We start from the raw sequence: 26042 nt of genomic DNA, 5'->3' as shown, positions 1-26042 counted from the left end.
TTACTACTACTTGGGACCCTGTTCAGGGATTAGCATTTTTGTTACCCTTGGCCAGTGTCTCTCCTATATATAAAAAGAAATAATAATAATAATATGTGACTGAGTAAGATGGCATATAATCAAGAAAAGATCAGTTCAAACTCACAAGTAAAGATTACAAGTTTGGAAAAATTAAGAAAGTTTTTTTCATTTACATACTTATGTTAATGATTTCCTCTTAAACCAAACTTGTTCATGTATACAGCTTCTGCAAGGATGTAATACTCAGTGGCAACAGAGCTTGGGTAGTGAAGAAGAATGTACAGTCACACCTACTAATTTCTCCACCCCCCCCTTCCTTTGAAAGCCAAAGTCAGGGCTCAAACCAGCCACCCCTCTGCTCCTCCCTGCATACCATGGTACAAATGTTGTTCAAAACAACTCAAACAGCCTCAGAGTCCCTGTCTGGAGAAGGGACCAAAAATGTCCCCAGATCAGACTGCTCTTTGGTATTGATACTAAGTGTCATGACAGCCCAAACAACTTTTTCATAAAATTCTGCAACATTCACAACCTTACATCTAATTTTCAATCAATAGAACACCACCCCTCCTCTACTAAACCTCATCTTTTCCTCAACAAAACACAGCTATCTGAGGCAAGTGACAGTAGCCCCTTTTCTGTTCCTTCCTACTTTCTCTATTCTTATTTTCAATACAGTGCTGGATGTTGCATCTACGAGTATGTGTGCAACGACTTAACCTGTTCTCATGCCCACGCTTGAATCTCCCAAATTTTCCACCACCTGGCATAACAGAGGTGATAGTGTCTGGCATGGAGGTGTACATTCCTCACCCTTTTTCTCAACATGAACCTTCCAAACCTTGGTTTAACACAGCCTGTTCTCATGCTACACATGATAGAGAAGTGGCCCACAAACGGTACTTAAGCCTTCCACCAGAATCTCATGCGCTATACATTTCTGCCAGAAACCAAGCCAAATCTGTTCTCCAGCCAACCAAAAACTCCTTCATTAATAAAGTGTCAAAATCTTTCAAGATCTAACTCCCCTCGTGACTTCTGGTATCTAGCCAAAAATATCTCCAATAACTTTACTACTTCATCTTTCTCCCCTTTATTTCAACCTGATGGCACAAATGCCATCTCATCTATTTCTAAAGCTGAACTCTTTGCTCAAATCTTTGCTAAAAACTCTACCTTGGATGATTCAGGCCTTGTTCCTCCCTCTCCTCTACTCTCTGACTACTTCATGATACCCATTAAGATCCTTCGCAGTGATGTTTTCCATGCCTTCACTGGCCTTAACACTCAGAAAAACACTCTTCATGTGGTCCCTCCCATTGTTCTCTGAAAGTGTGCTTCCGTGCTTGCACCTTGTCTAGTCAAATTCCTCCAACTGTCTATCAACATCTACCTTTCCTTCTTGCTGAAAGTTTGCCTACATTCAGCCTGTTCCTAAAAGGGGTGACCACTCCAATCCCTCAAAACTACTATTTAAATGTTTTAATTTCCTGACTTCTTAAAGTTTTTAGATCTATCCTCAACAAGATTCTTAAAAATCTATTAACTCACAACCTTATATCTGATCACTAGTATGGGTTCTATTAAGGCCACTCTATTGGTGATCTGGCTTTCCTTACTGAGTCTTGGTCATCCTCTTTTAGGGATTTTAGTGAAACTTTTGCTATTGCCTTAGACATATCAAAAGATTTTGATAGAGTCAGGTACAAAGCTTTGATTTCCAAACTACCCTCCTATGGCTTCTAACCTTATCTCTGTAGCTTCATCTCAAGTTTCCTTTCTGGCCACTCTAATGCTGCTGTGGTAGACAGTCACTGTTCTCCTAAATCTATTAACAGTGGTGTTTCTCAGGGTTCTGTCCTATTACCCATTCTCTTTCTATTATTCATCAATGATCTTCTAAACCAAACTTCTTGTCCTATCCACTCCTACACTGATGATACCAACCTGCACTTTTCCACATCTTTTTGTTGACATCTAACCCTTCAGGAAGTAAACAGTTCACACAGGGAAGTTACAGAATGCCTGACTTCTCATCTCTCTAAAATCTCTCACTTGGGCAGAGCAAACTTAGTATCATTCAGTGCCTCAAAAACTAATTTTCTCAATCTATCAGCTCAACACATCCTTTCAGATAACTATCCCCTCTTCTTCACTGATACTCAACTGTCCACCTCTTCTACACTGAACATTCTCAGTCTGTCCCTTATTTATAATATAATCTAAACTGGAAACTTCATATCTCATCTCTAGCTAAAACAGCTTCTACAAAGTTAGGTGTTCTGAGTCATGTCCGCCAGTTTTTCTCGTTATCCACTAATGCTGCTCTTTTAGACAGGGTGGAATCAAAAGCTTTTCGTCTTATCAACTCCTCTCCTCTAACTGACTGTCTTCAGCCTCTTTCTCACTGCTGCAATGTTACATCTCTTGCTATCTTCTACTGCTGTTTTCATGCCAGCTGCTCTTCTGATCTTGCTGACTGCATGCCTCCCCTCTTTCCCGTGGCCTTGCTGCACAAGACTTTCTTCTCTCTTTCATCCCTATTTTGTCCATCTCTCTAATGTAAGAGTTAACCAATATTCTTAATCATTCATCCCTTTCTCTGGTAAACTCTGGAACTCCCTCCATGCTTCAGTATTTCCCCCTTCCTGACTTGAACTTTTTCAAGAGGGAGGTTTGAAGACACTTATCTTTCATCATCTGACTTTTTACTAATCAGCAGTCTTTTGAGACCTGGTACTTAAGTGGGATTTTTTTCCTCATAATTTTGTTGCACCTGGCCAGTGACCCTCTTGTATAAAAAAAAAAAAAAAAAAAAAAAAAAGAGGTGGCTTGTTCAAGCAAAGCCCCATAAATGACCAGCCTTCACTCCAGCTTCCGAGGGGTGAGCAATTAGTAGGTGTGACTGTACACCAGCTAAAATGTTCTTAAATGAGAATGGTGAGATAGATGTGGTGCAGCTTTGAATGAAAGGCCTGGTGGGCTAAGGATTGCATGTAAGGAACTGATAAGTAAAATTTTGTTCAAAAGAATTAACAATGTGTTCAGAGGAAGATTAACCTATTCCTGATAGCAGGGAGAAGAACATATCATTAAATGAAAACTGTTTATTTACAGACTACTGATCATCTGTATATCAATATATATTGTCTTATTGTCTTTGCCGTAAATCTGAAGGCACATATGCATATATATATATATATATATATATATATATATATATATATATATATATATATATATATATATATATATATATATATATATATATATATATATATATATATATATATATATTTTTTTTTTTTTTTTTTTTTTTTTTTTTTTATATTGTCACAAATAAGTATATGTCAGCATGTTTAAGTAAATATGAATGAGTGACTTACATTTACATCCATTACCAAAAGTAAGTCCAGAAATTATGATCTGCATGTTGCTTCCCTTCCATACTCTATATTGCTTCAGCTTGAAGAGAAAAAAAGATGAAAGGAGGCAAGAGGGAGAGAGAGAGAGAGAGAGAGAGAGAGAGAGAGAGAGAGAGAGAGAGAGAGAGAGAGAGAGAGAGAGAGAGAGAGAGAGAGAGAGAGAGAGAGAGAGAGAGAGAGAGAGAGAGAGAGACGAAAAGAATGTTAGTGGAAGCCGATGACAGGTCAGCAGGTTGTCCCTGCCCAGTTGAGTAGGCTACCAAGATTTATTTTTATTTTCTGTCCTTCCCATTTTGAGCACTTCAGGAAAGTGAAGCAAGTAAAGCTATTAAGATGACTCTGTAGCCCACGGCTCACAGTGAGTCTGTGGTGGGCGCAGGGGTGTGTGTGTCACCACCCTGCCCCCTACCCTGTATCCCCCCCTCTTCTTTGTCATGTGATTTTCCCCCCACCCTGTGAGAAGCACAGGCAGATAGAGTGGCGTCCCTCCCTTTGCCTTGCTCAGTCATTGTTCATTTGCTGAGAGGTGAGGATGTGTGAGATGAGACAGGGCAAGGCTTGGAGAATTTGCAGGCTTACATTTAGAGGGCGATTAGATTCATACGATACTATTTGACTAGAATAGCAGCAACCCCCTGTTGATGTTAAATGAGAGATAGATGTCTCCAAAAACCTGCTTGTGATTATAGTATCTCATAAGTAAAGAGATACCTCCAATAACAGCTCCTCAGCTGTACTAGCCAAGTATTTGGTGTGTGTGAGCAATCAGTAGACTCTCTCTGTTTTGCTTAGGGGGCAACTCGTTTGTGTATTATGTTCTTGTGTTGTTAAATGTTACTAGGCTCCAGTGTTCTTTATGGGGCTCTGGGCCTTGAGGACACCTGAGTCTCTGCAGTGCAATGGCATCTGTTTCTTCTCCAAGCTCAGTCAGTCTTCAGTGGCCATGGTTCATCTTCTGAGAAGATACAAATGGTGCTGCATGGCTGGAGAGATAATACTCTATGGATGTGGGTGGATACTAGGTTTGTAGTTTGAGAGGGCAGTATTCCTCAGAACATTACAATCCTCAAAGATGTTTGTCACATGTCGTTGCTGTGCCTCCTAGAGCGTGGCTGTTGATGCTTTCCCAACTGTTATGAGTGACTGTGTTGTTGTAATATTCCCTTGCCTGTTGAAAGTGAAACAGGCTGGTGACCTCAGTTGTGTAATTCACCACAGGAGGCCAGAGGGACTCTATGGAGGGGGAATGTGAGCTCCACACTACACTGCACAGGAGGCAGGGTAAGGAGACTGACCCAGGTAGTGGCAGCCAAGAAGAGGAGCAGAACCTGGTGTTGCGACCATCTGTGTACAGGGTGCAAGAGTCCAGACGGACCTTGTAACCCACAACTGAGTCTCACACCAAGTTACGTAGGTGGTGACTTAGGGAAGCAAGTTGAGATAAAAGGCTGCTGTGAGAGGGGTAGAATCTGTGGTCATAACAATATATATATATATATATATATATATATATATATATATATATATATATATATATATATATATATATATATATATATATATATATATATATATATATATATATATGCAATGACAAAAAAGAGCCAGTTTTAAAATGTCTACATATAGATCCTTTGCCAAGAAATAGTTAAAGTCCAGGAATGTGGAAAGGATGCAAGAGGATAATAGGATGGGAGAAGTGAAAGATATGAATGATGATAAATGAGATACAAGGGACCAGAAAAATAAATGCAAGGGCAAAATGGCATGAAAGTCAATGGCAGGAATAGAAAGTCTGTCAAAGATCATGTAAGGAAGGAAAGAGAGGGAGAGTGATTCTGGTACCAATAAAACAACATGGCATGAAGTAGAAAATTTCTTTTGGATTAGGATGAAGAACATTACATACCAGCAAGGATGTTGGAAGCAATGCTGAGAATATTCTGCTGCATGGAGAGGTCCCCTGCAATGGTAGACTCTCCAGCCAGGGAAAGGACTAGAGTTATCAGGCCAATGTGTGTGTTGGTTTCACTGCAACAAAGAAGAAAAAGGTAAGAAGTATTTTGCATCTTGTCATACCATTCATTTGTTACTCTAATATATGAATTTACATACAAGTCCCTGAGAGCTGAAAAACATTACATACCTGAAGGATTTTCACATTCCCACTAAACAAGGAAGACACACAAGAGATCTGGTGTGAAATTCAGCTAGAAATAAAAATCTAGAGCTCTAACCATAGCACCCTAGATACCATGTGTGCCGGCACATTAGACACATTTTCTTAGAAAAAGTATCTAATAATTACTGTGCATCGAATACAGCCGTAGTACAGACATCTAAGCCTGTAAGCCTAGGTCTGTAGCTGTGGAGCTGAAGCAATAGTACACTGAGCACAATTATTGTTACTACTACTAAAATTTCTCTCTCTCATTCATTTTATATCATTTTCACTTCATCGTTTCTCACTCTTGAATACGTAATTCCATTTTCATTCTCAATTAGTCTCATTCTATCTAGCAATCCTTAGGATTGTTCTTACTTTCACACAGAGAGAGAGAGAGAGAGAGAGAGAGAGAGAGAGAGAGAGAGAGAGAGAGAGAGAGAGAGAGAGAGAGAGAGAGAGAGAGAGAGAGAGAGAGAGAGAGAGAGAGAGAGAGAGAGAGAGAGAGAGAGAGAGAGAGAGAGAGAGAGAGGGAGGGAGGGAGGGAGGGAGGGAGGGAGGGAGGGAGGGAGGGAGGGAGAGGGAGAGGGAGGGAGAGGGAGGGAGAGGGAGAGGGAGAGGGAGAGGGAGGGAGAGGGAGAGGGAGGGAGAGGGAGAGGGAGGGAGAGGGAGAGGGAGGGAGAGGGAGAGGGAAACTCAAGGTGATAATGTGCAGAACTTTGGATGATAAGAATTTAGGATTAGGCTTGAAACTCATGAGGGTTCTGTATATATTTGTTGTGTTATCTCAAATTTAGTAGTGCAAAAGTGTTCATTTTAACGTTTTTTTTTTTTTTTATTATTATTTTCTGGTTCCCTGGAACCAATTAATTTTTTCCCACAGGTTCTTCAGTTACCATAACGCACATTTACCATAACGAACACTACACTGGAAAGAATCAAGTTTGTTATTGTGTACCTTACTGTAGCTAGGTGAGATGGACTGGAGTACATTTTTCCAAGCAAGTAACATGCAAAACAAGTAGGAAGCTTTCATCAATATACATGAGGAGGGAGTGAAAAGATATGTACCAAAAGTATATACAAAGAGAAGATATAACAATGACTGGCATAATAGAAAATGTGAAATAGCAAGGGAAGAGAGGGAGAAGGCATGGAATAGAGAAGGAAAAGTATACAGGAGCTGTGGCAAAACTACACAATTACAAGAAATGAGAATGTAAGGGTTATTAGAGAAGAAAGGAAAGTTATGAGAAAGATGTTATGGACATGTGTAAGGAAGAAAAAAAAAATTCTTCACACATGTAAACAGCAAAATGAAAAAGAGAGAAGGAATAAATAGGTTGCAGGTGAATGGTCAAATGTTTGAGGATTCAGCTGAAATGGTAGAGGTAATGAACAAGAGTTTTCAAGCAGTGTTCACAAAAGAGAGAACATTTGTGGGGCAGAGTGAGATGAGTGGGGAAATGGGTCTAGGGGAAATCCAAGTGACTGAGGAAGATGTCTAGAAACAGTTGGAGGGATAAGACATTAGAAAGGCCCTGGGACTTGATGGAGTGTCAGGATGGATACTGAAAGAATGCAATCAGGAACTGACATGGGTGGTTCACAGTATTATCGAGAGCTCCCTAAATGAAAGTAGAGTTCCAAATGAATGGAAGAGAGCCAATGTAGTGCCAATCTATAAAGGTGGTAACAAGTATGTTGTGTAAGATGTGTGAAAGATTAGTGAAGGATAAATGGATGCAGTACCTAGAAGAAAATGAAGTGATGACAAAGCAACAATTGGGATTTAGAAGAAGATTGTGTGTCACAAACTTACTGAGTTTTTATTCTAGAGTGGTGGATATAATGCAAGAGAGAGATGTTTGGGTAGATTGTGTTTATTTAGACCTGAAGAAAGCCTTTGATAAAGTGCCACACAGGAAATTACTGTGGAAGTTGAAACATGACAGTGGACTAAGGGGTGGCCTGCTGGGATGTATGGAAAAGTTATTGACTAATGGAAAGATGAGAACAGTGGTAAAAGATTGGGAATCATTGTGGAGGAAAGTCACTAGCAGACTACCCCAAGGCTCAGTACTTGCACCAATCATGTTTGCGATTTATATATATATATATATATATATATATATATATATATATATATATATATATATATATATATATATATATATATATATATATATATATATATATATATATATATATATATATATATATATATATATATATATATATATATATATATATATATGACAGAGAGTCTGAATAGCTACATGAGCCTTTTTATGGATGACACCAATTTACTAAATAAAGTTGAGAATGCAGAGTATTGTGGAGTGTTACAAGATCTGAACAAGATATCAGAGTGGAGTCATAGATGGGAAATGGAATTTAATCTCAAGAAATGTAAAATAATAGAATTTGGAAAGAGTGAGAGGAGAGTAAAAGAAAATTATGTATTGAACAGTGAAAGCTTGAGTGGAGCAGAAGAGAAAAAGGATCTAGGTGTTACAGTGAATGGAAATTTGACCCCAGAGAAACACATTAGCAAAATTACAGGAGAAACCTATAATTTGTTGAGAAGAATAAGGCTGGCTTTTGTGTATATGGATGAAGAGATGATCAAGATGATTATATCACTGATTAAACCTAACCTGGAATATACAGTAGTGTGGTTGCCCTACAAGAAAAAAGATATAAGGAAGTTGGAGAAAGTTCACAGAACAACAATGAAGATGGTACCAAATATCAGGGGCTTGATATATGAAGAGAGATTAGAAAATCTATTACATCTACCAATGTTAGAAAACAAGAGAAATGGGAGACCTGATTGCAATATATAAAGCATATGAGGGAGTGTAGAAGGTGGAGCAGAATGAATTGATGGTTTGGGATACACATGATACTAGAAGACATAGAAAGAGGCCAAAGAAGAGTGCTCGTAGAAGAGATGTCAAAAAGTATAGTTTCCCAAATAGAAGTACTGATGCATGGAACAGTCTGGATGAGGAGATAGTAAATGCAAAAAGTGTACATGGATTCAAGGCTAAGTTAGATACTAAAAGATATGGAGATGGGGACAGCATGAGCTTTTCCAATAAAGCATAACTAGGTAAATACAACTAGGTAAACACACACACACACACACACACACACCAGCCAGCTGTTTGGACGAGGGTGTCAGAGCTCCTGAAGATACAAGCTACTGGATCTGGACAAAACAACAAGGCCTAGTAATGTATATGCAGGGGTGAGAGAGGGTTACAGAGTGTCCTGTCTCCAAATTTAATACGTAAAGTAGTATTTTGAGGTTAAAAGAAATGGAAGGAGAGGACGATCTAGATGGTGCCACTGGTCGTGATGTGTTTGTAAACAAACTAAGTGAGAAGGTGAGACAGAAGGCACATTCTATTGAAATCCCTGTGGGCTTGAGACAATTGCTGAAGGCAAGTGGAGAAAGGGATTTTTCAAGATTCAGAGAAGAGAAAGGAAATATGAGGAGGATAATCAGAGTAGAGAAAGAAATAAGATGCATGAGGGAACTGAACTCTGGCATTCTGGAAAAGCAGGACAAACTTATTATGGAAAACAAAGAACTGAGAAAGAAGTATAGTGAATGTGAGAGTGCTTTAAAGATAAACAATGAGATGAAAGAGACAATTGAGGCACTAAAGAAAGAAAATGAGATACTTAAGACTAAGTGTTATGAATACAATGTAACTCTGCAAGGGCTGCAACAAAAGGTGGAGGATAGTGCAGGAAAAGTGGAAGGTGCAGTATGTGAAACTAAACTGGAGGAACTGAGAAATGCCTAGAAGAAAGAACATGAGGATGAAAAAGTGAGCTTCACAGAGGTGGTTAAAAAACAAATACAGGAAAAGAACAAGGACACAGTAATTCAGGTAATTAAAGAAAAGGAAGTTTTGGTGAGAGACAGTGGATAAGAAGAAATGTATGGTCTTTTTCAGACTGCAAGAGAAGAAAAACCCAGTAAAGTCTGTCAGGAGAGAGAAGTTGGTAAGGAAAATTATTACAATGGTCCAAGGTGAGGAACAGGGACTGGAACGAAAAGCGGAAGAAGCATATAGAACTGGAAAATTTAGTGAAGGAGGTAAAAGACCGTTAAAAGTGAGAATGAGATCCCAAGTTGCAGAAGAGAAGATTCTAGCGAGAACTGGAAAGCTGGCTGAAAGTTCAGAATACAACAATACTTGGGTAAAAAGAGATATGAACTTGGAAGAAAGAGAAAAAGAGAGGGATCTGAGAAATGAAGCCAAGGAAAAAACGAGAGAAGGAAGGAGACTGAGAAGAGGAAATTTAATTGGAGGGTACTAGATATGAAACTAAGGAAATGGTATATTCGGTAAAGGGAACAAGAAATGAAAGAACCACAGCAGCATGTGCTGGGAGAAGTAGTACATTAAGAATAATATATACAAACATTGACGGGTTACTTTCAGGTGTACTAGAAACAAGAGATTACTTAAAGGAAAACTGACAAGATGTGTTGTGCCTAACTGAGACAAAGTTAAAAGAGGTAGTCCACTTAAGCTTTAAGAAAGAGATATAATTATTGGAGGAGAGATGGTATATATGTGGAAGAAGTGCAATATGGAGGTGGGATGGTGGAGGTCATAGGTATAACAATCAGGACCAGTGGGAGAAAAAGGAGGATGATCATATTAACATATGTGCCACTGAAGACTAATACATGGAGGATTACAAGGAAATGCAAAAGGAGGTATTAAAGTGCCTAGACAACATGATAAGGAAGGACAGTAAAATACTACTTGTGGGAGACTTTAACTGCAAAAATGTAAGCTGGGAGGAGATGGAAGTTAATGGAAATGCTGGACCATGGAGTGAAGAAATGCTACAGTTAGCTATGGTGAATACAATGGATCAGTGGGTAGAAGAATTTACAAGATACAGAGTTAAGGATAAACCAGCTAAGCTAGACCTGGTATTCACAAAAAAACTGGAGCCCAGTCTAACCATTAAATACTTAAGGCCAATGGGAAAAAGTGACCATGTGGTGTTAGAGGTGGTACTGTAAGATTGGGAGGTTCTATCATGTAAGGAGGATTATAAAAATGGGAGACTTAATCATGCAGACAAATTTTACAGAGTTAAGAAAATTCTTTGGGAGTATTGACTGGAAGGGACTTATGAAAGGTAAGACAGTGCAAGAGAAATATGAAACATTCCTGAAAAAGTATAATGAGAATGTGCAGAAATATATACCTGTATATAAATTAAGGAGGAGCAAACATATTTGGTATAATGCCAGATGTGCAGAAGCTAAGAAGAGAAAGGATATAGCTTGGAAGAAACTGAAGAAACAACAAAATGAAAATAATAGAGGGCAGTATAAGGAGACAAGGAATGAGTATGTTAGAATAAGAAGAGAGGAGGAGAAACAATTTGAAAAGGATATAGTAAAGAAATGTGAAGAAGAGCCCAAGTCTTTTTTACAGATATATCAATGGAAAGATGACAAGCAGGGAGACCACTAACAAGATAGTAAAGGAAGGAAAGATATATCAAACAGCAGAAGGGATGAGTGAAATTATGAATGAGAGTTTCAGGTCTGTATTCAATGTGGAAGCAGGTTTTACAGAACCAAATGAAGAGATGAGGCAGGGGGGTTTACGGAAAGTCTTGGTGCAAAAATATGAAATTGGCAAATTGTTAGAGAAGTTGGATGTCAGGAAAGCAATGGGGCCTGATGGAGTGTCAGGTTGGACACTAAAGGAATGTAGAGAACAAGTGGTGGAGCCAATTTGGGATGTGATTAACAGTTCACTGATAGAGGGAAGAGTACCAAGAGAGTGGAAAGGAGCAAATATAGTGCCAATACACAAAAGAGGAAAGGGGACTGAGCCACTAAATTATAGACTGGTGTTGCTAACTAGTGTTGTGGGCAAGATCTGTGAAATAGTGATCAAGGAAAAGTGGGTGAAATATTTGGAAGACAATGAGGTTATAACAAATAGTCAATTTGGGTTCAGGAAAGGAAGGTCATGTGTGACAAATTTAATAAGTTTCTATACAACAGTAATAGATGAAGTACAAAACTGAGATGGGTGGGTAGATGCAGTGTACCTGGACATCAAAAAAGCTTTTGATAAAGTTCCACATAAAAGACTATTGTGGAAGATTGAACATGTATGAGGACTGAGAGGGACAATGCTAAAATGGATGAGACTACTTAAAGGATAGAGAAATGAGAACTGTGATCAGGGACACCTGTTTAAGTTGGAGTAATGTAACAAGCGGAGTACCACAGGGCTCAGTGTTAGCACACATTATGTTCCAAATATACATCAATGATATGCAGGAGGGTTTGGCCAGTTATATTAATCTGTTTGCTGATGATGCAAAATTGTTAAGAATAATAAGGAGCCATACTGATTGTATAGAGTTATAAAGAGATACTGACAAGATTTATGGGTGGAGCAAGAAGTGGAAATTGGAATTCAATGCCATGTGATGGAACTGAGAAAGAGTAAAAGACCTGCATTGGACTATAAAATGGGGGAGGAAGTAATAATTAGGAGCAAGGAGGAAAAAGATCTAGGAGTGGTTTTTCAAGATACCCTAACCCCAGAATGGCAAATAAATGAGAAATTTGGCTCAACATACAGGATGTTGACAAATATTAGGAAGGCATTTCATTACATGGATAAGACTATGATGAAAAAATTATAGCCACTATGCTACATCCCAGACTGGAATATGCAGAAGTTGGAAAGAATTCAGAAGGCAGCTACAAAGATGGTACTGGAGCTAAGAGACCTAATGTATGAAGAGAGGTTGAAGGAAACTGGACTTCCAACTTTGCAAGTTAGAAAAGAAAGAGGAGATCTAATAACAATGTATAAAATAGTTAACTGCATTGAGAAGATAGACAAGCAGGATCTGGTGTTGCTGGAAGAAGATGAAGCTGGATGGACAAGAGGGCACTCAAAGAAGATCAGGAAGAGTCAGTGTTTGAGAGACATCAAGAAGTACAGTTTTCCACATAGAACTGTGGATATCTGGAATGGTCTAAATGAGGAGGTTGTTGCAGCACCAAATGTACATAAATTTAAGGAAATTCTGGATAAATATAGATATGGAGACAGGACACTATGAGCCCTGCTCAAACCCTGTAATATACAACTAGGTATATACAATTAGGTAAACACACACACACACACACACACACACACACACACACACACACACACACACACACACACACACACACACACAGATGGAAGGAGGGAGGATGGGTGGGATGGATGGAATGAGGGAAAGATGAAGAAGTAAAGTTATTAGAGATATTTTGGCGAGGTACCAGAAGTCACAAGGGGAGTTAGATCTAGGAGGATTTTGACATCTGTTGATGGAGTTTCTAGCTAGGTGAAGACTTGGCATGATTCCAGGCAGAAATAAAAACTGCATGAGATTCAATTCAAGTGATGGAAGGCTCAAGTACCTTTAGTAGGCCACCTCTCTTTCATGTATAATATGAGAAAAGGTTGTGTTAAACCAAGGTCTGGAAGGTTTAAGATGAGAAAAAGAGTGAGGAATGTATGCTTCAATGCCAGCCACTATCACCTCTGTTATGCACTCAGCACACAGAGACAGGTATCTGACATGGAAACAGTAGTCATTCCAAGGAAAATCATAATAATACCTCCTCAGGTCCCTCCAATCAGCAGAAGCAAAATTCCAGAGGCACATCTGGGCTGGTATTTATAGAAAAGTTTAACATTTCTTAAATTTCGACTTACATTATACTTAGCTGAGCCATTCTGACTAAGACCTATTTATACAATAGCTTAAGTCTTCCTAACCCATGGCTGAGTTAAGGCAAGTCAAAGTCAAAGCAAATGTATGAAGAGGCATGAAGACAAATCAGCAAATAACAAAATAATCTTATTTCTACATGAATATACTGCAAATAAATTATACAACAATAAATAATGGTATATCTATAAATATCAGTATTTTCTACTTGGTTATGATTAATAACAACAAACTTTTGAGACAAGTAAATATTTTCCAATACTAATGAGTTTATGGATGAAGCTTAACATATCTCCCATGAATCAAAACAAATCCCAGTCCCACATGCTTCCTTACTCTGGCAAGACCAATTCACTCATATTCAAAATCTTTGCATCATGAACAGACCCAGGAAAGTTAGCAACAATGTCAAGATCATGTAATTTGCATAAAATAAAACTTTAATATTGACAGTGTGATAGTTCACAAACTCAAGGACAACAATTTTCATGAGTCCCATTTATTATCCCAACTGATCCTGGAAAATTTGCAATAGCCATGAATTCTCTTTCTGTTAGGTCTGTTGCAAATTTCATGAATTGGACAACGATGTTTGAAGCAGCTAAAGCATCCAGAGTTTGGCTCATAACTCTGCTAACTGTAAGCTGTAAGAGTCCAAAACCATCATTATTGCATAACTGCATTTTTCCAGTTGCCAAATATCTAAGAGTGACCATTACTTTCATCTCTGGTGTGACAGCATGGTTGCACTCAGTAGGACTTTGTAGTTTCCCTCTCACTAAATCTGTCACAAAAACTATTCCTTCATGGTTTAGTCTGTATTTCTTGATAAGATCAGCATCATCATGCATCTGTATAATGTTATTGCATTCATGAAAGATCCTTGGATGCTGTCTTCGTATCTGTTGATGCTCAGCCATCAGGGTTGGGTCCAAGTACATGTACTTGGATCTAAGTACAGATTTTCAAGTACTTATACTTGTACTTGAAGCTAAAAAATTCAGTGTTACTTGTACTTGTCCTTAGACCCAAAGTACTTGGAAAATACCAAGTATATTCAAGTACAAATAAGTACATTGTAATTAATCAAAAGTTGTATACAGTTGAACCTCAGTTACCAAACACACCCCCTTCGAACAAATTGGTTTTCAAACAATTTTTAACTCCTAATTGCTTTGGTTGTTGTACCATAATTTGGTTTTCAAAGTTCAAACATTAAAAGAAAGCAAAAGCTGCTGTTTATTACTAATTTATAGTTTCTACAAATATTTCTTTTGTTTTTCTATATTTGGAGGAGACAAAGAATGTAATAAAGTAATTAAATACTTAAAATAAAGTAAATGTGATGCCATTGAAGAACCTCAATGTAAACAAACAGTTTTCAGCACTCAGGAGTAATCCAGAGCTACCTGTAGCTCTCTCAATGACCCCAATGCCATAATTACTGCACAACTGCATTTTCTCAGTAGCTTTTCCCAGCAACAAGATGTCTAAGTGTTATGATCACCTTCATTTTGGCAGTAAGTGAGTTGCTCCTCTCTGTGTCACTCTGCAAGGCTTCCCTCACTAGATCAGTGACAAAGAGAATACCTGCACAGTGTAACCAGTATCTTCTGATGAGTTCTGTGTCACTAAGTTCATTAAATACATCCTTTCTTGATAAATAATTTGTAAGCCTGAGATGTTGTGAAGCAGTCATCTTGGCAGTACAAGCGTCTGTAATAAGATGCTAAGACAGGGAGGATGGGTGTCTGGGAATGGGTTAATCCATTCTATGTTGATTCCTATGGGGAAAATAGTTTTGGTTTTTAACATTTTGGATTTCAAACAGCACTTAGGAACAAATTAAGTTTGAGAACTGAGGTTCCACTGTACTGTATGTAGATTCTAGTAAACTTTGTGATGATAGCATTGGATAAATACATACACTGAGTGTTATGATACTGTAGTGTAATACAGGATAAAGAGGCATAATTAAGTAATATTTTCTCAATAGGTAACATGCTACAGTAGACAGGGCCAGTACAGCATCACATTACTCATCAAGTAAGGAGGAGGCAGTAGACACCTGCTGAAATGATGATTACTCCCAGTGAGGTCTACAGCACTGTTCAGGGGTTGCTGTGAACTTATCATTAAACCCAGCTGTGACCTCACTGAACGTTTCCCTTTGTGTCTCACAACACAAGGGGGGAGTCACAGCCTTCCTTCTAAAGACAACTCCCTTCCTCCACACAAAACTACAAGCACCTAATAACACACACACCCTTCACTCAAAAATTTTAAAATCATCATGGCGACTCCTACACCAGCCTCGGAGTCCCCATCTGGGGAGGGGACCATAAATGTCCCCAGGTCGGACTGCCTTTCTGTCGACGACCCTAAGTGTCTTGACACCCCCCTCAACTTTTTCTTCATTAACTTCTGCAACATTCGCGGTCTAAGATCTAATTTTCAATCTGTAGAACACCACCTCTCCTCTTCTAAACCTCTTTTCCTCACTGAAACTCAGGTGTCTGAGGCCACTGACAGTAGGCCCTTTTCTGTTCCCTCCTACTTTCTCTATCCTCATTTTCCATCCAAAGCTGGATGCTGCATTTATGTACGCAATGACTTTACCTGCTCTCGTGCCCACGCTCTTGAATCTTCTGAGTTTTCCACCATCTGGCTACGACTACAGAGTCACTCTCGTACTAAATTTATCTGTGCTGTATACCTCTCACCTAACTCCTCTGACTATAAGAAATTCTTTGACTACTTAACTTCCAAAGTGGAGCACATTCTGACCCTCTTCCCTTTTGCAGAGATCTCCATTCTTGGAGACTTCAATGTTCACCACCAGCTTTGGCTTTCCTCTCCCTTCACTGACCATCCTGGTGAACTAGCCTCCAACTTTGCTATCCTCCATGACCTAGAGCAACTGGTGCAACACCCTACTCATATTCCTGACCGTCTTGGAGATACGCCCAACATTCTTGACCTTTTCCAGACCTCTAATCCTTCTGCTTATGCTGTCACACTTTCTTCTCCGTTGGGCGCCTCTGATCACAATCTCATATCTGTATCTTGTCCTATAGCTCCAATCCCTCCTCAGGATCCCCCTAAGCAAAGGTGCCTCTGGCTTTTTGCCTCTGCTAGTTGGGGGGACCTGAGGAGGTATTTTGCTGATTTTCCTTGGAATGACTACAGCCTCCATGTCAGAGACCCGTCTTTGTGTGCTGAGCACATAACAGAGGTGATAGTGTCTGGCATGGAGGCGTACATTCCTCACTCTTTTTCTTGTCCTAAACCTTCTAGACCTTGGTTTAACACTGCTTGTTCTCGTGCTATACATGATAGAGAGGTAGCCCACAAAAGGTACTTCAGCCTTCCATCACCAGAATCTCATGCACTTTATATTTCTGTCCGGAAGCCAAGTCTGTTCTCCAACTAGCCAAAAACTCCTTCATTAACAGAAAATGTCAAAACCTCTCAAGATCTAACTCCCCTCGTGACTTCTGGCATCTAGCCAAAAATATCTCCAATAACTTTGCTTCTTCTTCTTTCCCTCCTTTATTTCAACCAGATGGCACCACTGCTATCACATCTATTTCTGAAGCTGAATTCTTCACTCAAACCTTTGCTAAAAACTCTACCTTGGACGATTCTGGGCTTGTTCCTCCCTCTCCTCCACCCTCTGACTACTTCATGCCACCTATTAATATTCTTTGCAATGATGTTTTCCATGCCCTCACTGGCCTAAACCCTTGGAAGGCTTATGGACCTGATGCGGTCCCTCCTATTGTTCTCCAAAACTGTGCCTCTGTGCTTGCACCTTGCCTAGTCAAACTCTTTCAGCTCTGTCTGTCAACATGTACCTTTCCTTCTTGCTGGAAGTTTGCCTACATTCAGCCTGTTCCTAAAAAGAGTGACCATTCTAATCCCTCAAACTACCGTCCTATTGCTTTAATTTCCTGCCTATCTAAAGTTTTTGAATCTATCCTCAACAGGAAGATTCTTAAACATCTATCACTTCACAACCTTCTATCTGATCGCCAGTATGGGTTCCATCAAGGCCGCTCTACAGGTGATCTTCTGGGGGGTTCCACTCATACTGCTCTTATAGACAGGGTGGAATCAAAAGCTTTTCGTCTCATCAACTCCTTTCCTCTAACTGACTGTCTTCAGCCTCTCTCTCACCGCCACAATGTTGCATATCTAGCTGTCTTCTACCGCTATTTTCATGCTAACTACTCTTCTGATCTTGCTAACTGGATGCCTCCCCTCCTCCCGCAGCCTCGCTGCACAAGACTTTCTTCTTTCTCTCACCCCTATTCTGTCCACCTCTAACACAAGAGTTAACCAGTATTCTTAATCATTTATCCCTTTCTCTGGTAAACTCTGGAACTCCCTGCCTGCTTCTGTATTTCCACTTTCCTATGACTTGAATTCCTTAAAGAGGGAGGTTTCAAGACACTTATTCATCAATTTCTGACTACTGCTTTGACCTTTCTATGGGACTGGCATTTCAGTGGAAATTTTTTTTTTATTAGATTTTTGTTGCCCTTGGCCAGTGTCCTTCCTACATAAAAAAAAAAGTGTGAATGCATTTATTTCTGTCACACTAAAATGAAATAAAGGTGGAATTTCCATTTATTTTTGTATATTGAATCTCACTTTTTAACAGTGTACTCATCAATGTGTATATGAGAAAATTACTTTCATTCTTTATGAATCTGTGGCAGGAATTTTTCTTATCACAAAAAGTACTTGTACCTAAGTACAATGACATGTACGAGTACTTGGCCTTGGACCTAAGTATATAGCAAAGTGACTATACTTGTACTTGAAAAATATCCAAGAATTTGGACTTAAGTACAGTCACCTGTAGCTACTTAGACCCAACCATGTCAGCCATATTTGTTGTTGTTGTTGTCTGACCACTGCCTTAGCCAGCCTGAGCTGCCTCGAGTGGTAGTTTACATTTTGTCGTCTGCTAAGACAGGGCTAAGTTTCGCTCAGCATATCTGACACGTCTGAGACATTATATAACACATACTTAGTAATGCCTTAGCATTTCTTCAAGCTAAGACCATGCTTAGGACTTGTGTAAATACCACCCCAGGAATACAAGTAGTTTGCTCTGTCCCAATCAGAAATTTTAGAGATAAAAAATCAGGCATTCTGTGGATTCCCTGCATAAGCTGTTTAATTCTTGAATGGCTGCATATCTATGAAAAGATATTTAAAAGTGCATCAGCATTAGCCATCAGCACAACAATAATACACTCATGCATAAATCTGTGGCACTATCCTGTTAGTCATCAGACTTCAAGACCATGGACATGACCTCAAGAATACTGATGATGTACACTGAAAAGTGTCAGAGGACGTAAGAGGAATTGGAACTAATCTGAGCACTCCCAGAAGTGACCCTTTTAACTGTATCCCATGTCTACCTGAGGTGGTCTTGTGATTTTGTGCCTGACATTCAGATTTGAAGCCATATGAGAGGTAAATATAAGGACAGGGATGGCTGATCATTGTTACTAGGACTGCATTACACAAATATCTGACAATACAGTATCACTAATTGGGCCATAAAGGTTAATATAACAAAGGGAGACACAAAAACCCTCACCTGGACTGTGAAAGTGGAATGTTACAGCCCCAGGCAGCAGGGTGGAGGGCAGGGGGGTACCTCTCGCTGAGCTGTGCCAGGGCCTCCACACACCCCAACTGACAGACACAAGACAGATCATGTAAGTACTTGTTACCCAAGGAGTACACATACAAAGATGCAAGTTTACTCACAGAGAGAGAGAGAGAGAGAGAGAGAGAGAGAGAGAGAGAGAGAGAGAGAGAGAGAGAGAGAGAGAGAGAGAGAGAGAGAGAGAGAGAGAGAGAGAGAGAGAGAGAGAGAGAGAGAGAGAGAGAGAGAGAGAGAGAGAGAGAGAGAGAGAGAGAGAGAGAGAGAGAGAGAGAGAGAGAGAGAGAGAGAGCTGTGATGTATGTTCTATCAAAAACAAGAGCATGAGATGAGGAGTATACAATCATGTTGAATGATGAAGAAAAATCATTGAAGGAAGTAATAGAAGAGAGTGACAATCATATTCTAATGGGGACTTTAATGGTGAAGAGCTGAGGTATGCTGGAAGGGATGGACAACAGAGGGAAGTGCGAGTTTATGAAGTTATACATTAATGAATATAGTAATGGAGAACATGATGACACAATGGGTTCAGGATAATACAAAATATATAGGTGATGATGAACCTTCAAGGCTAGATTTGCTATTAACCAAGGAACCCAGATGGTTAACAATGTGTTTTACAAAAGCCTGATTGGTGAGAGGGACCATGTGTTAATAGAATTTAAAATGAAAATGGAAAATAAAGAGGAGAGAAAGAAGGACCACAGGACAGGAAGATTGAATTACAGAAAGACAAACTTTGGGACATTAAAGAAGTATTATGCAGAAACTGATTTCAACAAATTTCATGATGCACACATGGGAGTGGAAGACAAGTGGGTGCTGCTACTAGAGATTTACAATAAAGGTGTGGAATAACATGTACCAAGAACAAAACAGAGGAGAAGAAACAAGGAATGGTTTAACATGGTGTGGTGAGGCAAGGGAGAAAAAAATGTGGGATAGAAGAGGTGGAAAAGACAAAGATGGCTGGAGGTGGACAGAGTATAAAAGAGCAAGAAACAAATATGTCAAAGTGCACAGAGAAGAAAAGAAGAACCATGAGAGGAGCATAACTGACAAGTTCAAAGACTAATCTAAATTGTTCTAGAGATATGCCAACAGTAAACTGAGGAATAGAAAAGAAATAATGAAACTAAAGATAGATGGTAGAGAGTAAAAGTACACTTCAGAAATGGGTAAGGTAATGAAGGAGCATTTCCAAATGGTCTTCACAAGAGAAAGTTAATTGAATGAGGAAAGCAGGGGAGTGGAAAGCAAGGCTCCCTTAAGTAAAAGTAAAGACAACAATCCAAGAAATAAAGAAAATGATGAAAGAACAAGACAATGAAAGCACATGGACCAAATGGGATTGCAAATTGGGTGCTCAAAGAATGTAGTAAAGAGTTAGCAGACAAGATACACGGTGTTACTGCAAGTTTGTTGGCTGTGGACTGAGTCCCAAACAATTGGAAGAGAGTTGATATTGTCCCAATTTATAAAGGAGGAAATAAAGAGGATCCCAACACCTATACACTGGTGTCCCTGACATGTGTTGTAGCAAAAAACCTGTGAATGAATTATTAAAGATAGATAGCTAAAACATCTGGAAGAGAACAATGCAATGACTTGAAAACAGTTTGGATTTTAGCAAGGTAGGACATGCACAACTAATCTGATTTGCTTCTACTCAAGGGTAATTGATATCATTCAAGAAAGGGATAGCTAGGCTGACAGTATATATCTGAATTTGAACAAAAAAAAAAAAAAAAAACTTTTGATAGTGTCATATAAGACTACTAAGATAGAGAATGTTGGAGGAGTGCAAAGAAGCTTGCTGAGGTGGTTGAAGGATTTTCTAGAAGAAGATAACAGGAAAGTTATCAATGGTGTGCCACAGGGATGAATGCTGGCCCAATCATGTTTGCAGTATACTGTATATCAATAATATGGATAAAGGAGTAAATAGCTATATGAGCTTGTCTGCATATGATGCTAAGTTGTTGAGGAAAGTGGAAAGGAAGGAAGAGTGTGAAATTTTGCAACATTACCTAGACAGAATATGGGAATGAACTCTGAGATGGGAAATGGAATTTAACATCAAGAAATTAAGTGTGGAGGAATTTGGAAAGAGCAAGTGGAGAGTTTCAGGAAACTGTAAATTGGGAAATGGGACAGTATGGAAAACAACATCAGAAAAAGACCTGGGAATGATTATATCAGAAAATCTATCAGCAGACAATTAGATAAAATTGTAGGAGAGACTTATGACCTGCTGAGAAACATAAGAGTGGCATTTACCTATATGAATGAAAAATGGTAAGAAAGTTCATAGTAACAATGATAAAACCAAGACTGGAATGTGTAGCAAGTGTGGTCTCCATGCACAAAACAGAACTTAAGGAAACTTGAGAGAATCAAGAGCAGCAACAAAACTGGTACAAAGTCTAACAGAGATATCATGAAGAGACGCAATCAAAATTAAATTTGATAGCACTAAAACAAAGAGAAAGAGTTCATTTCACTGGGATTTACAGGATAATGAAAGATATGGAAGTGCTTGACAGAGAAAACCTAATAGTATGGGATACATGAGACATAAGAGGACATGGAAAGAAGATAAAAAGGGACAACTACAGTGGTACCTCGATATACATCCACTTTGGAATAAGTCTAACTTGGTATACTTCCTGTTTGGATGCAAAAAAACTTGCTTGGCATACAACTCGTATGCTAGAACTTGTATTGGTCAAAATGAGTCACGCACTACCCTTGTTTACCTCTCTCGAGACAAAGTTATGACTGCCCACGAGCAGTGTTGCCAGGTTGGTAGGACTCTCCTTCCAAACAACAACATCTCTCTTCTCAGCACCATCCTAGTAGGCACTTGACTCTTCTTAGCAAGTTAAAGGGAGGTTAAATTTCTATTTATTTCATCTAATTGCTTTTGTATTTACCATATTTGACACCTTACTCCATAAAAATGGTTCAAAAAGTCACCCTGTCTTACATGTAAATGTGAGGCTTCCCATAGATTTAACTTTGAAATTTTCTTCACTCATACACCTGAAGATTTACACCACTGTATTATAAGCAAGGGGGCTATATCATATTTTTCATCCATAATATGATGTAAGGAAATGTTAAAAATGAAAATGCAGCCCTGTTCAGTGACATGCCAAGTGTGTTGTTGACATCTCAGCAGCTGGCCTGCATTCTTTGCCTTGCCTTCATGACTAGGCCACTACTTGCTTTATTACTGCAATCATGTAGGATATTTTTTACTATTGTGATTGCTTGTTTTTTGTTCAGTTGTACTGCTAACTTGCTTTAAACATTACATGCTTAAATACATAAACAAAAGATTTTTCCTGAATATGTCCAGTTGAAACAGGTGTGTCTTATGTGCCTGTGCATCTTATATGTCATCAAATATGGTATGTATTTTAATATTAAGCTGTGTTTAAACCATTTTATACAACCCCATCAATGTACTGTATAGTATGCCAATAATAATAGGATTTTTTTTTTTCATGGGAATGGATTAATCATTTTCCCCATATTTCTTATGGGAAAAATTTGTTGGATTTAAGTCCAGGGATCTGGAACAGATAAAGGATGTATACTGAGGTACCACTGTATGCAAGAAATATAGTAAATTAATAGTTTTCCACACAGAGTAATAGAAATATGGAATGGACTGAAAAAAGGAAATGGTTCACAATGAGATGATACACAACTTCAAGATCAAATTAGATCATGAGAAATATAAAGACAGGCCAGCACAAACATGGCTCCCATCTGTATGCCACAACTAGGTAAATACAAGCACATAAATACAATTAGGTAAATACACACACAAACACATACTGAGGCAAATGATTCTCATGAGTGAATTACATTTCACACCCACACACCATATTACACATGCATGCACTGAAGAACATATTTACTCAGCAAGTGAAATATCCTACTTGTTCAATTAAAGTTACATCTACACTCTGGGGAACTGAGATATAAAGAAATTGTGAACTGCAACTTATTGCATAAAAAGCCTGCAAAAAAGAAAATGTACTATTAAACATAGATGTATACATTTCAGATATTACTAAGGCAAACTTGGAGGTCAGCTTACAGTAAAGTATTCTTTTCATGACTTTTTCATAAATCTCATCTGTTTAACACATACTGTACTGTACATATATGTAATGTGTTTTTTACCTCGGTTTGTTTATTTCTTAGAATCTAGTTTTCTAATCTTTTGGAGGAAACAAAAAAAACAGACATACAGTCATACTCTTAACATATACACATGAAGATAGAATTTCTGGCCTTTTGTTCCAGATGTAAACACAAGGTCATAAATCCCTAACTTACATTCTACATCTGTTCAGTGCTACATGCAGAGTCTACATTAAGAAAAAAAAGACAAAAATTTCTTTTTTTTTTCGTCCAGTCCAGGATTCAATCCCAACACCTCCTGACTGTAAACTAACCCCATAAACTGCTATTTAACCAGGGCACTTTTATTCTGGATAATACTTTGATAAATGACACAGTGAAGCTACATACCACCAGGAACTTGTTGTTGGACGTCATGAGGTGAGTGGTGAAGGCATAGATGAGGCGGGAGAGTGAGTCGTCCACGTTGGGACCCTGCAATGGGTGTAAGCCCGGCCCTTGCTGATACTCAAAGCTGCAAAGGAAAAACACAAGGGAATATGAGTTAGCTGGGGAAAGGACTATGGATTTAATAGCAAAAAATGGTGATTTGTTGGTTGCTGATGTAAAATACAAGAGAATACGAGTCAGCTTAAAAAGATCAGTTATCATCAGCCTGCTGGGAGAGTGAGTTTGGCCTTGCTGGGAATATGCTAACTGAGGAAAGATAATGAGTCTGCTGGAGAAAGATGGGGAGTCATGAGGCTGCTGGGAAAAGATGTTAATCGTGAGTTATGGTGTGAAGACTAGTCATGAGGAAATGTGTATATGTATGTACTCAAGATTATTTTCCAGTGCTAAAAATAAATACAAATGAGTTTGTTAAGAGCGTGGACATCAATGAAATGGAAAGGCAAAGTTTGAGAGGGAGACTATGAGTAATATGAATAAATATATTGGAAGAGTACTGGAAAGAGAGAGAGAGAGAGAGAGAGAGAGAGAGAGAGAGAGAGAGAGAGAGAGAGAGAGAGAGAGAGAGAGAGAGAGAGAGAGAGAGAGAGAGAGAGAGAGAGAGAGAGAGAGAGAGAGAGAGAGAACTTGGTCTAAAGTTGATTGATCTGCCAAGTCTGCTGGCCATTGCTTCCCTACTGCTTAGAGGTGGGGCACAATGAAAGGCTAGCTTGGGAAGAGAGCAGATGATAGTGCAAGTACTTACTAGTTGAGCACTTGCCTCTCAGGATGTTATTTCACTTACAACCAAAGTTTTGAGCACAAGCAACATCACAAAAATTTTATGAATCTTTTTATGAATACTGTCAGCACAGACACTTGTGCTTTATTTTCAAGACTAATTAATTCTTAAACACAGATAATATACACATTCTTTGCAAATCAAGAAAGGTGATAAGTCAAAGGTGATGTGTTGCTGTCTCAGCACTGTAGGGAGTGTCTCAATTTCCTGAGTCCAAGACCCACCTGAATGTGAGTTGGCCACTTCCCTCTGAAAAGAGACAGTGGAAGGGTGCCACTGGAGGTGACGGCAAACTTCGGCAGTCCCAGTGGCAGTGGGGAACATGACTAGTGGGATCTTTCCTTTCCTCTCTCAAGTGCCCACTGTGAGCCAGTTTGGAGGCCACCTTATGGATTAAGTCACCAGAACTCATTATTTCAGGTACAAGTCTGAAAAATACAGGGATGGGCTGAGGAAGGTATCAGCAGCCATGAGGCATGATGATGATTCAGTGCTGTGTAATGGCTACACAAAATGTAAATTTATGTGTAAAGAAAAGTATCCATTTGATATAGGAAAACAACAGTATAACCTAAGTGAGGTTGGGACTGTTTTCAATATACAGTCACATAAAATCCTGTAATAATAGATGAAATTCATTCTGGGGTGAGTGAGATGACAAGACATACTATAACAACATCCTATAGTGTGTCAGTGATGAAGATTAAATGCTATAAATTCAATAAATTCAATAAAGAAGTACAGAGTTGTGAATCTTTGCTCTCCACATCCATCATCAATACCTCAGAGACACCTGCAAATGTTGAAGATCTGTAGATATCTGATGGAGCAATACAAAGACCACTGGATCCTCTTTTTCCTTATTTAGATGAAGAAAATCCATTGAGCATGTTTACAACCTTTTGTGTTATATTTGCACACAAAGAAAACTAAAATACAGCAATGAATACAGGCTGGCCTCATCCCACAACACATTCCAGCTTTCTCCTCCAGCTTTCATGATGCCATCTCCAGCAACAAAACAACAAATATTCCATGAATAATGGCACCCCACACTGTAATGAGTATTAAGCTCACAAGGATGCAGATCCTAACCATACAATTATAGAGGAATGTAAGAGGTATTAACATGGCAGTTAAATAAAAAAAGATGCAGTCATTATCATTTCAGATGTTTTTGCTGAGCTTTTGCAGTATAAGTGAGTTACTGCATTGACAACATCAACAACAGCAACCTTTACATTATATCCCTATGGTACAAGTTTCTACTATTCTCTGAATAAAGATCTGTGGTCTTTTCATGATTCCAAAAACTGGAAAAAGATCTTGTATTCTACTACCACAGATTTTGATCCTTATTACTCTGCCAAGTTTCTCAAAATGAGTTTGTGTCATTCAAAAACATAACATTTGGAGAACACAGTGGTATATCCTGTTATATATAACCAAACTCTGACCATAGTAGAGCTTACAAGGTTATTTTACAAAAAGCCTTACTTAATCTTAGAAATATCTTTTTAAATCAAAAAGAAAAAGAAAAGGTAA

General features: G+C 38.7%; 1 protein-coding gene across 4 annotated transcripts in view; it reads right to left on the bottom strand.

Moving 5' to 3' along the window:
• The window catches only part of LOC135091497 (huntingtin-like), a 164708-nt gene that overhangs the window by 103560 nt on the left and 35106 nt on the right, over positions 1-26042 (bottom strand). For all 4 annotated transcript variants that reach the window (XM_063989188.1, XM_063989190.1, XM_063989191.1 and 1 more), the window contains exons 14-17: positions 24722-24925; positions 23657-23780; positions 19034-19131; positions 5356-5477 (exon numbers count right to left, since the gene is read on the bottom strand). In XM_063989188.1, the coding sequence (XP_063845258.1) occupies positions 5356-5477; positions 19034-19131; positions 23657-23780; positions 24722-24925 (548 nt within the window). The remainder of the gene's footprint in view (positions 1-5355; positions 5478-19033; positions 19132-23656; positions 23781-24721; positions 24926-26042) is intronic.

The sequence above is a fragment of the Scylla paramamosain genome, chromosome 37 (assembly GCF_035594125.1).
Source record: "Scylla paramamosain isolate STU-SP2022 chromosome 37, ASM3559412v1, whole genome shotgun sequence".
Taxonomy (NCBI): Eukaryota; Metazoa; Arthropoda; class Malacostraca; order Decapoda; family Portunidae; genus Scylla; species Scylla paramamosain.
This window is presented reverse-complemented; position numbering and strand designations above follow the sequence as displayed.